The following is a 16,073-nucleotide window of genomic DNA, read 5'->3' on the forward strand; positions in this document are numbered from 1 at the left end:
CTTTTTCTAAAAGTTTGATCATTGTAATAAATAATGCCCCTGCTAAATTCCAGCCCGGGTATATACATCCTACCTGCCTTAGTCCTGTTCTTTTGCTTTCAATTGGATGTGTTTTTATGACATTTCAGRTACTCTTAACTGCTGCTCTGCTTTGTTAAACAAGAACTGATTTTTTTTTCCCCTAGTGTAAGCATGACACTGATGATGGGTAGTTTCATCTTATAAATCTATAAAAGCTGAAGGATCGGGTCTAGTAGAAACCATGAACCCGAGGGAGATGTAACCTGTGTSCCAATCTGCACTCAGGCCACTTGAGAATAGACTGTGGTCTGGCTACATGAGGATGTATGGGATGAATGGTAATAAGGACAGTAGGAGGTGAACTCAGCTGTTGTCTTTGCTCTTTCTGAACCTACTCGTAACTCAAGTATTAAAAAAGCAGGAGAAGAAGGGTAATGCCCCATCCTCCTCTGCCATTGTGCTGTCATGATCTTTTCTGATTTGAAATAAAAAATATTTGACTTCCCCTGAACAGTAGTCTGTGCTAGAAAGTGTGGGGGAAAATGTACAGTGACAAAAGAAAGGTTTGAGGTTATGTTGTGTTATCTGAGGAACAGAAGGGTTTGCAATGCACATTTACTATTTCTAATTCTATTAGAATATCGACAAGCCACCTCTTGTCTTTTGTGTATTAAGTCAATTGACTTGAACAATGATGATAATTGTGTAATCAAAAATATATGKTTTTTTTTGCATAAAAGAGCTTGAGGTGCAGCATAAATATCACATGTAGTATTATTACCTTTGCTATTTTCATCTGACAGAGCTAAAATTGAGAAATAACCTTAGAAGTAAAAGTAAATTACAGACATATGTAAATAAACTTTACATGTGTCTTAGGTAGAGTGGAGTCCTATACCTATGTAGCTGATCAAGAATTTTGAGGATGCTAATCTTATGCAGGCAAAACTATGTTTTTCGTATAAAGATAAAGATATATAAATCTATATATAATTGTGAGCAGCTTTTGGTGGATTTATAGATAAGGGAGATGACAGTTGCCCAGGAGCTGGAGATCTCARTACTCATGTCAGCTGCATCACAGCTATTCTCTGTGCTTGTAAACAACTTCTCATAATTATCTAGGTCTTTCAGACTGTGGAAAAGGAAAAAAAGAAAAAAGAAAGGAAGAAAGAAAGAGAGATGTTTCATTCTCTGTGCCGGGGCACAGAATTGGGCCAAGGAACCTGGTCTCCTATACTGCTTTTGGAAGCACAGGAGAGTGCCTAATTTAAAATGAAATTTGCACTGTACCTTGATGAAAAGGATTTAGACTACAAATAGAGAAATGGAATAGAATATGATTTTGTACCAAGAGCACACATTGCAGCTAACTACTATTTTCAGTTTCTTTTCTGTAAGTAAACAGATCCTACCTGCCAAAAACAAAACAAAACAAAACAAAACAAAACAAAACAAAACACAAACTTGACAGATAAGATCAGTTAGTTGGAAGAGATTTCCTGGCCAGGAAATCTATTATTTCTCAGAGGTGCTGTTAAGCCTTTAATTTCAAGTAGGCAACCAAAAATGACAGAAGGGACAAGTTCATAGCTCCATTACCATGATACAATGTTTATAAATATTTTTATAAATAGATACGTGTGTATGTGTATATAGGTATACACACATATTTGTCTACATATGTTTTCTTGCTTAACATTTTCTTTGTCTTTCTTGTGAATACTGTATTTCCTCTCTGAAGCCTTTCTTGTGCAGGATTTGGAATGCATTGTAAATTCCTGCCTCGGCTGATTCAATAGATAGTGGATACTTCGGCTAGTCTTGTAGTATCTCATTACAAAGCCAAGGGGTGCTTGTTTCAGTAGAACACTGAGATGTTGAAAGATGATATTCTGAACCAGAGAAGGGCATATCAGCTATTGATTTAGGTCAAAGAAGCAATTCACTACCGCATTAGTTTGTTTAAGTTTATTCTCTTTTTGGTTATTTTTTTCTCTACCATCTCTCAGTACCCTGCAAACCTCCTTTTTTTCCCCCTTATCTGCTTATTTTCCTTTAARTAAAGAGCCTTTCTTATGCCTCTAGATCAATTACTTCCTCTGTTCTCGATGCACATGTCTCATAGGATGCACATAGCTCATAGGATGATGAAATTGTCAAAAAAAATTCTTTGTTGATGCGTTTAGGTAGATGCAGGTGGGATGGCAGAGGGACAGGATTATGCCATTGTCCCCCGGGACCCTGGTCTAGCTCTGCCAAATGTGTTTCTGGTCCCAAGTGTGCCTGCTCCTTCTTCAGTCAGTGAAGAGATAGTCAGGTCCAAAACATGAAAGGTCTTTTGGTTTTCTCGTCCTGAAATGAAACAAGATCAAACAAGTGCAACAATTACTTTTCTTCTCCAGATTGAAAAAAAAAAAAAGATAAACAAAACACCTAGTGGTTTAGAGAATAAAAAAGATATTTTTGGACCCTTCTSGGTTGGATTGTGCTGTTATGAGTTATGAGCTGTGAATGATGTACAGGATTATTACTAAAGTAGCTTTATTTGTCTCTGAAATAAGAAATCCTCTCCTTGACACATACTCATGGGTCATGTGTATAGGCCTAATTAGGCCAGCACAGAACTTACTGAATTTGGCACAAAAGTTGCCACCTAAAACCAAATTAACTTCAGGATTTTCAATTAGCTTCAGGTTTCACTATGAAGCAAGCTTATAGGAAGCTTGAGAATGTTGTCAATAAAAGTTGCTCCAAATCTTTTGGTCTCTTGTTGTTCTAACTTCCAAAAGCTGAGCAAAATTTTGTCATGCCTATTGACCCACAAATTCCCTTCTTTTTAACTTYAGCTCTAATTTTATGTGCATTTATGAGTAATATAAGGATGATTTAAATTGAAASTTTGTTACACTTAACTATGAAAGCTCATTTTCTAAAACACCATTCATTTGTTTACACTGCTTGTATTTTATTATAGTTTTCTACAGTTCCAACCTGGAAAGGAAGAGTATGGTGACATGTGCTATAATTCTGTTGGTTTACTTCAAGAGTATAATCTAATCACTAAAGATGAAAAGCTACCAAATTGGATAACAAAATAGAAATTAGTGTAAAYTCTCATTAGAAAAAAAGCATGTAAATCTCTCTGTTTAATTACCGGCATGGTTCAGGGCAGATGACAGAATGGATTCTCTCTGGTTTGATAAAGACCTGCCAAAGACAAGCTGTGTGTGTTTGTAGCACATAAAAATAGATATTTACTAAAAGTTCACTAAAAAAAATATTTAGCCAATGCTCTTGATACTTTGCAGGGCAAATAAGGATTTTTTTTCATGGTCAGCTTAAGAAAAAATAAAGGAATAAACAGGAAATAAAAAGGAATAAACATAAAAAGGACTCTGGGTACATGCCTTCCACTTGATATCTTTCCAGATCACTTTACAACTTTCCATTTTTTCCATGTCTTCAACAGCTTATTTGTATGCTGTAGAGACACTGCAGTCCTGATGCTTCCCGAGATAATGACTGTCTGTATCTACCCAGCCAGCTCTACTGTCTGGGAACAAAGGGYATAGACATTAGAGCTATAAAGGAACAAGAATTTTCAACTCGTATGATTTTTCAATTCTAAAACTATTTTCAATCCAAAGGGCAGGAAACAATGAGTATGTGAAATTATCTTTGAATTAATATTTTCCTAAGAGCTCCTCATTCACCCTTATGCACTTTTTTTTTTTTTTCCCTTTTTCTGAAAAGGATGATTTTCTCTTCTTCTCATGTAACTCTTCTAACTCATAGTAACCATACTTCCATGAATGGTTACTATAATGTTTGACAGTATTTATGTAGAGTACTTGTCTTTTAAGTAAAGGACAAGCTAATCCTGACACACTTGAAATATGTAAATGATTTGTTGGGAAAGAGTCAATTGCTGCAGTAGAGTTATAACAGATTTGAAGTCTAGAAAATGGGTGACAGAGAAGTGATTTACTTTTTATAACTTTTTTTCCTGTTTCTAAAATAGAGCCCTGAAATCTGTTCAAAGAGAAATAAATACTGACCCCCTTGCAATATGCTATTTTTGAAGCATGGGTTGTGGCAAACTGATAAATTCTGTATGCTAGCAATTACACTTTTGATGATTTCTAAAACTCAAATATATTTCCTGAGAACTCTTCTTTCACTTGTAAGAGCCTTTCTAAGTAAAATATGTTTTCTTCAATGACTTTTTTTGTTGTACTTGCTTAGATATATCATGACTTCAATATATTGACAAATGTGTGGTGCTGTGTATCCAATTTACAATGCTGTCTCTATAACAATAACTATTATAACTTTCCACAGATTGCTACAATGTAGTATATGTATTTTTGCTTATTTGTTTCTGCCGTATGGCTTTATTCCTGAGATAATGAAATTTCATTTGCTGAATGTAATGGATAATTCAAAAGTCTTAGAATTGTCTTAATATCCTTAAAAAAATCTAGATTTTTAGCTGTTTATTTGAACCTAGTATTTTTGGTTAGAATGATTATTCTCAGGSTTTTAAAAATGTTCGCGTCTCTCTAAACTAATCCTGGTCAGTTTTCCATTCTCTATTTTTTTCATCCCAGAGATGAAAATGTATAAAACTTTACCTGTGAAGAAGAGAGGTAAAAATTCAAATGTGAATTGCAGTATGAAACTGCAAAATGGAATTGCCTCCAGTAACTGTAACTGGCTTGGAATTGGGTATTTAACACACACAAAATGTACTTTTAGAAAGTTTAGTTTGATATTAGGTCAGTAATTTGACCTAGATCCCTGCTGAAGATTAAGGATATGCCTGTCCACTCTGGAAACAAAATCTAATTCAGCATCAGAATTTAATTCAGTATAGGGAGAAATCTAAAATACTGTGAGTTATTGTTGGTTCATGGGTACAATGGAGCTGAGCATAGGCACTTAGCTACTGTTCTGGTAAGTCATGTGAAATCAAAATATCCCAGGATGTAGGAATCAGTTCTTTGCTATGTTGAGAAGAAAACAAACATAAGTCACTATTATTACAGAATTAGACATCTTAAAAAACAGAGGGATCATGAGAGTCCTCAAGTCACTTTTGCTGTTTTGTGTTGTCTTGTTTAAGTAATTGTTCAGTACTGGGCTGTTATTAAGGCAGCCATAAAAACAAATGCCCATCTATACTAAACTAAATCAATTTTGTTTTCCAGGTATCATCAGTGCTAGAATTTGGCCGCATAGTGATTTACACTACCAGCCTTCGTGTGGTGAGAACCACTTTTGAAAGATGTGAACTGGTTAGGAAGATCTTTCAAAATCACAGAGTTAAATTTGAAGAAAAAAACATTGCTCTGAACAGTGATTATGGAAAAGAACTAGATGAAAGATGCAGGAGGGTATGTGAAGTTCCCTCCCTTCCTGTGGTGTTTATTGACGGCCATTATCTTGGGGTAAGTAAAGTACAAGTACAAGCAAACATTGTATTYTGTAATTTGTAAAAAAATCTTTATGAAAGAAGAACATGTCTATGAAAGAGAAGCAAGTTTTAAGAAAATTGTTGGCAATGATGGACTGATGAGAACAGTCAAAGACAGAGATCCTTTTGTGGTAGATGCTGTCCAGGTCCACACTGACATGATCCAAAGACAAAACATTAGACAAGAGAAGGCTATTGGAGGGAGTTGAGAAGCAGTAATAAACACTAAGCTATTCTCAGTTTCTGAAAAAAATAGTTTATCTTTGTAGTTCAACCCATGAACATCTAGATTTTAGGGTTTTTTTCACATGCATGAGAAACTATGTTCATGAATGACTCAGGAATATGAATACAGTTAATGTAAAACTGTCATTTAATAATCTCTAGGTTTGAATATGAAAATATCTAACAGCTTGKGTCTTGAGACTTTGAACATACATGGGATTTTACATGATGTAATCCATATTAGGCATAAATAATCAGCTAAATATTATTTTGGGCAAAGAAGTGGTTAATACTTTTAGGAAAAACTACTAAAAGAGAGACAAGCAACATACTCCTGCTCTGTTGTGAGATATAAACTCCAAGTGCAAAACTGTAATCCAGATTTGAATTCTGGTAAAAGTCAATTGATATTTGAGACCATCTTTTAAATACTGCCATCTTGCACTATAGAAACCTATTAATAAGAAACTGAAAAATCAGAGTTTAAAATAAGAAGACTCTGAAAAATGACATGAACAAAATCACTTGAGTGCTCATGAAAGTATTTGTTATATGTCTCAATTGGTAAAAAACTTATAATTAGCACCAACAGCGAGACTGATTTGTGAAGGCAAACTATATTTAAACTCAGCAGGGTTACTTTGTGTTGCTTAACAATTCTGCTTTAATTACAGATTTAAACAATTAAATGGGATGTAATAAGCAAAGAGCGCATGATTGATACTGGGCCTGCACAAACACCAACCTTCTCTTTCTTCCCTTCGTTTTCTCTTCCCAGTGTTCAAATCCGGCTGTGCTCTACTTGAGGCAGCCTTCAGACAAGCTTCCCAGCAGCTATACTTACCTGAGTAGCAACAGCCACAAATAGCATGTAGAATATTTGTGGTGAATTTTAATTCATACTAGAGAATATTTTTATCAAAAACCTGAGTTGGAGAGTCATCTAGCCAGTCGGTAGCAGAAATATCCTTTGCTTGAAAGCAGCTTAAAGTTCAACAAGATTCAGACTAAAAGTTGCTGACCTAATTCTTGACCAAGTTCAAGAAAATCTCAGTCTTTAAGTGATCAATTTATCAAAAGAAATCAGGTAAAACATTGAAAGGCATTGAATAAATTATTTGCCCAGCCCTAGCTGGCAAGCCTGATTACAGTCATTTTGGTATGATGGATAGCTCATTAATTCATTGCTTCTCTGCTTTTTAGAATATCATGTGAAACTTGTCTCTTGGCAGAGGAGCAATAGGGTAGCAAGAAACAATCTTACTAAAGCCATTTCCATATTGTATGGCATATTTGGAAGAGGTATAGAAATGAAAGAAAAGGATGAATTAGGAAGCCAGTTACCTTTTGGAGAGATAAATCCATCCGTCAAACTGCCTAGATAAAAGTATAAGTTAAAAATATGAAGAAAGATTTGATAATGTGATAAAATATTCTGGTTTACAGATATTTTTTACAGCTTGGAAAATATACTTTTTTAACACAGGAAAAGAAAAAAAAAAGGTGGTTTTTTTTCCCCTAGTCAAAAGCAGGACAATATCAAACTCAGGGCTGGAGGTGGGAAGGTGGGAGATAGGTATTTTGATTAAATTGATGAAGCATAATGTGGCTCAGCAGAGAAAATTTTGGCCCCTGTGTGAGATTAAAGTTATCCCTCAGTGTTATTTGTGGAGAAACTGCCCTGTGGGCAGGGAGCAGTTCAGGAGGGTCCTGCTCTGCTCACAGGGACCCTGTGGACAGTGCAGACGGTGGCATCCTCTGCTTGGTGCCTGCAGATGCTCCCCACCACTGCTCACAGCAAGGCTGTTTTCTGCCCTGTGTTGCTTTCTGCTAATTATCACTATATGGGGGTCACTGCTGCTTTGCATCTGTTGCCATGGTGACTCCTTCGAGCCCTCTGTAGGTGCTTTAGCTGGGATGAACCATGATGGGAAAACTGTGCTGTAGCAGGGCTGAACCCCTGGTGCTGAACACAGGCAGTGCCCTTGCTCTCTAGAGAGATGGGGAAGGGAGAGGCCCATGCTGAGCTTTGCCTTGCACCCGCAAGGGACATGTGTCCATTGATAAATGGGGCAAAAAATTATCATTTTACTGCAGTTTTTATTTTATTGCTTGAATAGGACTTCCTGAGAGAGACTGACATTTGATCATTTAGGAAGTGAWTCAAATTGGGGATGTGCTTTGGGTATCAAGAAGGTCACAAATGTTTGCCTCACCTTGGCATAATCCCTCTCAAGATGCCTCAGAGCTTTGTGGATGCAGTACCTCAAAAAGGCCATGCATCAGTGASCCAAACTGCATTCAGATGTCAGCGCCCCGCGCGGGGTTGTGTTTCATTGGAGTGTGTTTCCTTGGGTGCTGATTACAGACGTCTCTTTCCGTAGCAGTGGCCCTTTCTATATTGCCTTTAAACGGACTGTCTTCCAGTGTGCAGATGCAACATAGAAATCAAGGATCCTGGGGTGTCAGTAAAATAACCACTCTGCCTCTTTCTGTTTTTGTTTTGATTATTTATTTCCTGTCAAATCCCTTTACAAAAAGTGCAGGTAGCAGTACAAAGAAGAATCTATATTGAGCCAGGCTCAAAAAAAAAAAACAACAATAAAAAAAATGAACAGTTTTGAAAGGGGGCAAGATTATTTTTAATGAGATAAATATAGCAATAAAGCTCCAGAACACAGACTGCATGCATCTGATAGCACATACTTTATCTGATCCATTCAGAAGCACTGGTGAGGCTGTTAATGTACATTGTGTGGGTAAATCTTCRCAATTCTCTAGAATTTATCATTGGCTATGCAGGGGAAATGAAACAAACTGGCTATTGAACAGAAGCAACACTAAAATCCTAATTACTTCCTRTCAAGTGCTGCATGCTGCAATATTGTGGTTTTTTTTTTTTTTTTAATCTGTATTTTTTTCTGGACTGAATCATTGTGTTTGTTGAATACAGTGTCTAGAAAAGTCTGTTAGGAAATTCCAGGTTCTTCCTGCTGAGTGCCTTTTGCCAGCTGATCTAATCCTCCTTTCTCACCTGAGGCTGTCTCATCTGAAATGGAATTATGCCATCTGCTGGGATACTGAAGCAGAATAAAAAATGATTTCCAGAGAAAACGCAATACAGAAAAGAACTGAAGCATTCATTTACTCTTTTACAAAGGCAGTTATGATCATTAGAGACTTATGTTATGCAAAGTCCCACTCTGCTGGGAGATGGGGAAAGCATAAAAATGCAAAATAGAGCCATCCTTATTATTCATGTTAGCTCACTGAATAATAATTTTAAAATATATTTAATCTGCTTTATTTTTTTTTACTTTAAATATGTGGTAAAATTCCAGAATTCATCTGCTGTACAAAACTAATTGAATCATATTCAAATACAGAGATTTAATGATTTTTATTTCTTTTTTTCCCAAAGAAACAATTTCCTATTTAATTTTCCCAGCTCTAATGAATCTACAGTGGCATGASATTTGCAGTAAAATATTTTATTTGACTCACTGGTTGTGATTACTTCCTAAGAATGRTGAAGCTATTTTTGTAATTGATATTTAGAAAATGCCCTTGTAACACGTTGTTCTGTTATGGATATTGTAATAGTTTCTTCTGCTGCTTCTTTCCAGCGACCATACAAGATCAATCGCCTTCAAGTGCCTCCATRTTTTGTTAGAGCTGTTGCATGTTCTCCAGCTTTTATTTGATGKGGTGGATATGAATGGCCCTATGGGCTATAAGGCTGTGTAACTATTGCACGTGCAAGTCACTTTCCATTTTTGCAGGYATTTCCTGCATTTTGCAGTTTAGCGTGGCTTTAGCAAGGCTTAGTGATATGTTCTCTCACAGCGAAATCTGGTCTTTCAGATCTTTGYATGTCAAATCTAATGTTTACAGCCCTTGTACTGAAAAGCTTTCACATCATTCTCACTTTATGATCAATCTTTTAATCAAATTCCTGCCTGATGCCAGGGATAACATCATTGTGAGAGGCAGTACTGCAAGCTGAGGAGTATGAGAGCTCCGGGCAAGGACAGAACTATCTGCTGTYTGTTTCCTTGGTAAAACCCAGAGAAAAAAAAAAGGTTTTCTTTTTTGCCTGTATATAAGGAAAAGCATGGAAGAGGGACAGACTCCTGAAGTCCACAGGCCTGCTAATACAGCCAAGCACAAGAGCAGCAAACGTGTTTAATGGCATGAGAACTGGGGCAGCAGGAAACTTGGAGAACCTTGGAATTTATTTGTCAAAAAGAGGCTCAAAGAGGTGATYACGGCCCTTGGGTTCCTTGATAACAGTTGATTAAAAGCTAAATGCTTAAAGGCTCTTAAAGCYTGGAAGCTTTGCATGGTTAATACAAAGCTGACAGGTCACCCTGCTTGCTCATGGACCTGCACATGTGGTTCAGCATCTCCATTGCTTCTCCTGGCAGCTCTACTGCCAGTAGTGCCCTTTACGTTGGTTTGAGGAGGGATGGACTCCTCAAGTGKTTTTCATCCCATTGGACTGGACCCAATCTAAGAGTGAAAAACAAGGCATCACTTTCTGGACAGAAAGCATCTGTTGGACTTTGCTACCAGCTGCTTTCTGTAATAGCACTGTGAATTACACACACTGTGTACTACTGCTTACAGCTATTTTTATGATTATTTTACAGCTATCCAAAGGACAGTTTAACTTTGTAAAATACTTTTCATTGACATTTCACTTGAGACAGATGCTAATTGTAAATGGCATATAGAAACACTAAAAAATGTTGGAAAGTTTTTTAAAATTTAATTTAATTTATTTTTATTTTAGAGACATACTAACGAGACTTCCCATTTTGAAAACAACAGAGCTAGGTGATAATGCTAGCTGAATTGCATTTGAAATATAAATCCTTCAGAATCTGAATCTATAATGGAAAACCTGCCAGAATTTTAATTACACTGCTATAAAAGCCATTCAGCTTTATGATACAGTATCACTGTAACACGGAGCAGAAGTCACAGGAATGTTTTCTTTGCCACCTGGTACCACAGAGAGCAGATCCTTTCCTAAATGAGGGCAAACCAGGACTTGTCCAGATTAAGGCATTCGCAGTACTGTAATTACATCAGTGAAATTGTAAATCCTCAGTGTCTTGACATTGCATGGGCAGTGTGAGCTTTGCCTTAATGGGCTGCAGCGTGCACAAGCCCTGGACTAATGCTCCCGGGCCCGCTTTGGCAAATCCTCCTGTGTTGTGCCAGTCACTCCTATTGCCTCTCTGGTGTGAAAACRGAGAGGGATTAGAGGGCAAAGACGAGGAGGCTGCTGGACTGTTAAATGTGGCTCTGCTGGGGCCATGGGCCGTAAGGCATGTGTACACGCTGGCATCTCCTGTGCCTGCCGACCAGGTCTGCTCAATGCAAGATGTGACTCTCCCGTTTTCTTCTGTAACTAATTAGCCACTAATTAACCGCTACTAATTATTTTGTAGCTCTCTCTTGAAATCTCTTTGATTGTGGCGTAAAAACGTAGCACTGCAAAAGTGCCACTCGCCTCCACTCATATATTAATAGTTTGCTTTTAAAATGGCATGCAATGTGGTAAGTATAAACTGCCTCTGAATAAGATGCGATGAGCATGGCAAAGAAATCAGCAAAGGAGCCCTTTAGTGTAACATTGAGCACTGAGCTGAAAGTCAGCTTAGTCAACTCAGTAATATTTTGTATTCATCACACAGAGTTACATAACTGGAATGTGAGATTGGCCCTCAATAATTAGAAGAAAAGAGAAAGAGGTTTTAGATCATCCTTGACACTTTCATTTTGTCTGCAATAATCTCTGAACRTTTATTTTCAGAAGAAAAGAAGAAAAACTACTTCATTATTGCCCTGGTTCAGATCACAGAACTCCTCAGAGGCCTAATGTACTCAGACTAAATTATTATTATTCACTGTTGTGTCTGACTTTAATGTTGTTACAGTGTTTTCATTACCCTTATTCTCTTTCTGTTATACATTAAGCATATTATGTCTAATATTCAATTGCCATATTCAATGCTGAATTGCCAGAATATTTGAAATAAAAAATCCTTCTCTCATTTTGCTCCATTCTCTGATGAATCAGAATAATTTTTGACATGGTAACTAGACTTATTTTTTATTCTGTCAGAAAACATATGCTATAAAATAAAGTGAATCACAATCACAATTTCTAAGCTATATCACTTGTTAAAGAAAGGAAATACAAGATGGCTCTTGATTAACTAATGTTGGACAGATCTGTAAGAACTAGGGTTGACCTAATTATGAAATACTTAATTTGAATAAAATTTATTCTCAGACTGCTTAGACTTTCAAGACCAAATCTTCCAATCATTTTTTTTTTTTTTTTTTTGTGCTAAAATGGCTGTCTTCTTTTYTTTTTYTTACTGTTAGGGTGCTGAGAAAATTTTGCTAATGAATGAATCTGGGGAACTGCAGGATCTCTTAACCAAGATTGAGGTAACTGTATTTCTGCAAACACAAGAAACATATATTCAGTATTTGGAACTGATTATTTTAACCATTTCTTTTCCCTCTGTTTTAACTGATCATTTTGAATGTTTTTTTTGATTTTTCTCTTTGAATAATTGATAATATAGTATCACAGCTCATTATGTTAAGGAACTGTTTATCTCGAAATCACCCCTAACCAAATTAAGATAGCACACAAACTTAAGAAGTATGTAACTACAACATTAAAAATGGATAATACGGAGATGGTAATTGTGAAAGACATTGAGGAATGAATAAAAGAAGACTACTTCTAGCTGATTTAGCGCCAAGATTAAATCTGAAAGTTTTCTCTGTCCTTGCATTCAGTCACCTGCAGCAGATGCCTTTAGGAACMCTTTGTATACCAGACATTTTATGTCATATCCAACCAAGAGCATCTCTTTTTGTGAAGCATATAGGTTTTTTGTTGCCATTCTCTTTTCTGGAGTGCTGCTAATGTTCCAATCAGACTGAGCTCAAGAGTTACTCACCTACATCTTATTCAGGAGGTCAGTTTGACAACCTGCAGCAAATTGTGGACTGCATCATCTTTTTGAAGATATAAATGTCCCTGCAGAGCAGATTCTAGCTTCTACATTTGTTTGGTCTGTTTCCTAACTCAGGAAAGCTTCTGSTGCTTCATGATGCAGTACGTATATTTCTGTATAAATTATAGAAGATTCTGCTATTTAATTTATAWCCAGAAACAATTAAACAAATTTATAAATATGCATGCAGCATTACTGTTGCCTGACTAAGACCAGACAGGGTGGGTAGAAAACCTCCTTAAAATTTTTAATTGGTTTGGAATGAATCATCCTCAAATCTTATCTTTTAGGAGTCCTGTAATATCAGTACTTAGCCCAAGGTCTGTCCTAATCTTGAGACAGAAAGTACTTCTGAAAGCAAAACATAGGCCAAAATATAGCAGACTGTGATAACGTCTACCAGAGTATCACGACTGCTCCAAACACGTCACTGCTTGTTGTTTTAATTTTAAAAATGATTTGCTACACCTACAAGGAGCAGTCAAGTTTCTTCACTATTGAAGATAAAGAGAATGATTACACAAACTGCCATTTGCTTAAGAAAGAAATGGTCATTTTTCAAGGAAGTAAATAAAATAGCTTTGTTTTTGCTAACTCTCTTAGTTGCAGGTAAAGGTAGTTATTTATGTACTTCACCACCAGTAATGAATTTGATGATTAAAAATATTACTCTCTCAAAATTTTGAGTTTGATTTAAAGGATTTTCTGATACTAACAACCTACTACTTTTCTAGCTTGCTTTTTCCACATAAAAGTGGGACATCACATGATAGAGAGCTGTATAAATTGAACAGTCTATTAGTCATGCCACCTCTTTTGCTTATGCATRAGGATAAACTAATGGACCCAACAAATATAAAGCAGATGCTTTAGGTGGGAAAGTTTGTGAAAGTATTCTACAGTTACTCAGATCAAAAATTGCCTTTTTAGAGAAATTTGCACTACTTCTGCTCTGCATCGGCCTGAACAATGTTTCATAAGTAGTATAGACAAGTGAAATAGTAGGGAGATAGTTATATATGACAGCARTGATTTAAGAGCAGAAGGATTCTCCAGCATGGAAGCAGCAAGAATACTCCTGCATTGTCCAGCACAAAAGGTGCTTCAGCCTTCCTCTGCCCATTCATCAGCATCATCAGCAATACCTTTGATTGTCCTCAGTGGATCTTGCAAAAGCTCACTAGCCCTGCTGGGGTATGCTCTATATTTTGGAGAAATCTGCATTTCACTGTATGTCACATTCATTTGAAATTGGATTAAGGCTCCATGAGAGAGATTTTCTAGTACATCAAACTGATACATACTTCAAGGAAGCCAAAATGACTTGCTTCAACTAAGAGTCTTCCCCTCCTCATATTCTACCAGGTTTGTTTTTAGTAGTTTTGCATGTTGATCTGAGTTGTTAGTAGTTTAAAAGTTTTTAACAATTTTGTCTTGCTCTCTCTCTCTTTTTTTTTTTTTTTTTTTTTTTTTTTTTTTTTTTTTGTGGGAGCTAAAAAAGACAGTTTCCTGAACATGTTTTATTATGTTATTAGCAGTAATACTGTATTAATAATTTTTTAATGATGCATAACTCCTCAGAGTACCAACAGTAATGATTATATGGGTTGCTTTTCTTCCTTTGTAAGTAAATCTATAAAGTCTTTACTCAACAGTAAAGACAYATATCTGTGGCTGTGGTAAGTATCTAATGTGTTGTACCTTTAATTTCTCTGACACAAAACTTTAAGGCAATCATTAAATAAACTAGTGGCATTTTCAGCAGTTGAAACTTAAAATACCTTTGCAATCTCTTCCTTCATTCTCTATTATTTTTAATTAGTACAATACAAAATAAAATAGAATTATTTTTTTACTTAGGACTTAGGACTATTAAGGAAGATCAAACCTTGCTTGCAGCAATTTTATCCTGAAAAAATGGTTGAATATTGATGATCTTTCTTTTTACAGTTAAAGCTTCACTGTTCTACACCCATAAATTTGAATACGCTGCTTTTTTTTTTCCCTCCAGCTCTCCTTGTCAGTAGCTATGAATTACTCTTTTGATCAGCTCTAATAGGAATAACATGTAATTCAGCATGAGCATGCAAGCTATATAAGTCATTGTATCTCAACATATACTAGAGAAAATATACTGACAACATAAACTGTCTGGAGTTTAAAACTGATCACTTAAAATAACTAGAAGTGCTGATCTAGACCTAAGATGACACTAGAGTAATGTACAGAGGCTCTAAACTAGTTATTTTGGAAATGATGAACCAAGGCTACTGAAATATTTTATGCTAAATGAATGAACCAGCAGTGACCACTGCATGTGTGTGTGAAAAGACAAATTTATTAGTGTTGCACAGTGCTAGACTTTGGGATGAGGTCGTGGATATTTCTCTAAATGGGTCACAGAACATGTRCTTTCAGTTCTCCTGAAGCCCTCATCGTCCTGGACCTTATGGTTCTTGAAGTAACATCTTTGTCTTTCTCACTTTCTTCTTTGAGCAGAGAGTCCAGCATCCCCATGAGTGCCTCTCTTGCGGGGGCTTTGGTTTCCTTCCGTGCTCTGTGTGCCATGGGAGCAAGATGTCYGTGTTTCGGAACTGTTTTACGGACTCATTCAAGGCCCTCAAGTGCACTGCTTGCAATGAGAACGGCTTGCAGCGCTGCAGGAGCTGTGCAGGCTAGGAACGGTGTCTCCACAATGTGCAGCCTTGTTTTATGGCACTACAACAGTTTGTAATTTTTTTTTAAATTTAATCTGTTTATCCAATTCAATCAATAAAATCCATTTATAATAAACTTCYGCTGGTTTGTCATTGGAGCAATTGCCGCCATGCCATGAACTCTGAAATTTATGTTTCTAAATTCTGTACACAGAAGATTTGTTGTTTATAGAAGTTATCTTCATTAGCCTTTTGAATGTGAAGTCTTGAGCTTTTTGAATATGAAGTCTTGACTTTTTCTAGAGAGGATCATTGGCAACGGTGTTTCCACTCCCAGAATCCTGCCCTCAAGATTACAGCAGAATGAAACCTAGCTTTCAAATCTACTGAATAGTTGCTGCTTGCCAGAGCAGCGGGAATAAAAATGTTATGATACGGAATAGCCCAAATCCATTCCATGGAGCCATTGATTGAAAAGTTTTKAAAACTAAACTATGGTCATAACTAGCACAAACTGAATTTTAAGTAGCAACAGATGAACCAAAATACTTCTTAAAAGCCTCATGAATCAGCTTTCTCTTTCAAGACTGCTCTGCTTTCAGTACTAAATTATGTCTTTAGACAAAGTTACATGAATATTTA

General features: G+C 36.3%; 1 protein-coding gene across 1 annotated transcript in view; it reads left to right on the forward strand.

Moving 5' to 3' along the window:
• Positions 1 to 15,453, forward strand: part of GRXCR1 (glutaredoxin and cysteine rich domain containing 1) — a 33,374-nt gene extending 17,921 nt beyond the window's left edge. The window contains exons 2-4 of the mRNA XM_026033618.1: positions 5,235 to 5,474; positions 12,128 to 12,193; positions 15,274 to 15,453. Of these exons, the coding sequence (XP_025889403.1) occupies positions 5,235 to 5,474; positions 12,128 to 12,193; positions 15,274 to 15,453 (486 nt within the window). The remainder of the gene's footprint in view (positions 1 to 5,234; positions 5,475 to 12,127; positions 12,194 to 15,273) is intronic.
• The last annotated feature ends 620 nt before the right edge of the window (positions 15,454 to 16,073 follow it).

This window comes from Nothoprocta perdicaria, unplaced genomic scaffold, assembly GCF_003342845.1.
Source record: "Nothoprocta perdicaria isolate Ctin4 unplaced genomic scaffold, notPer1 scaffold_13, whole genome shotgun sequence".
Lineage (NCBI taxonomy): Eukaryota > Metazoa > Chordata > Aves > Tinamiformes > Tinamidae > Nothoprocta > Nothoprocta perdicaria.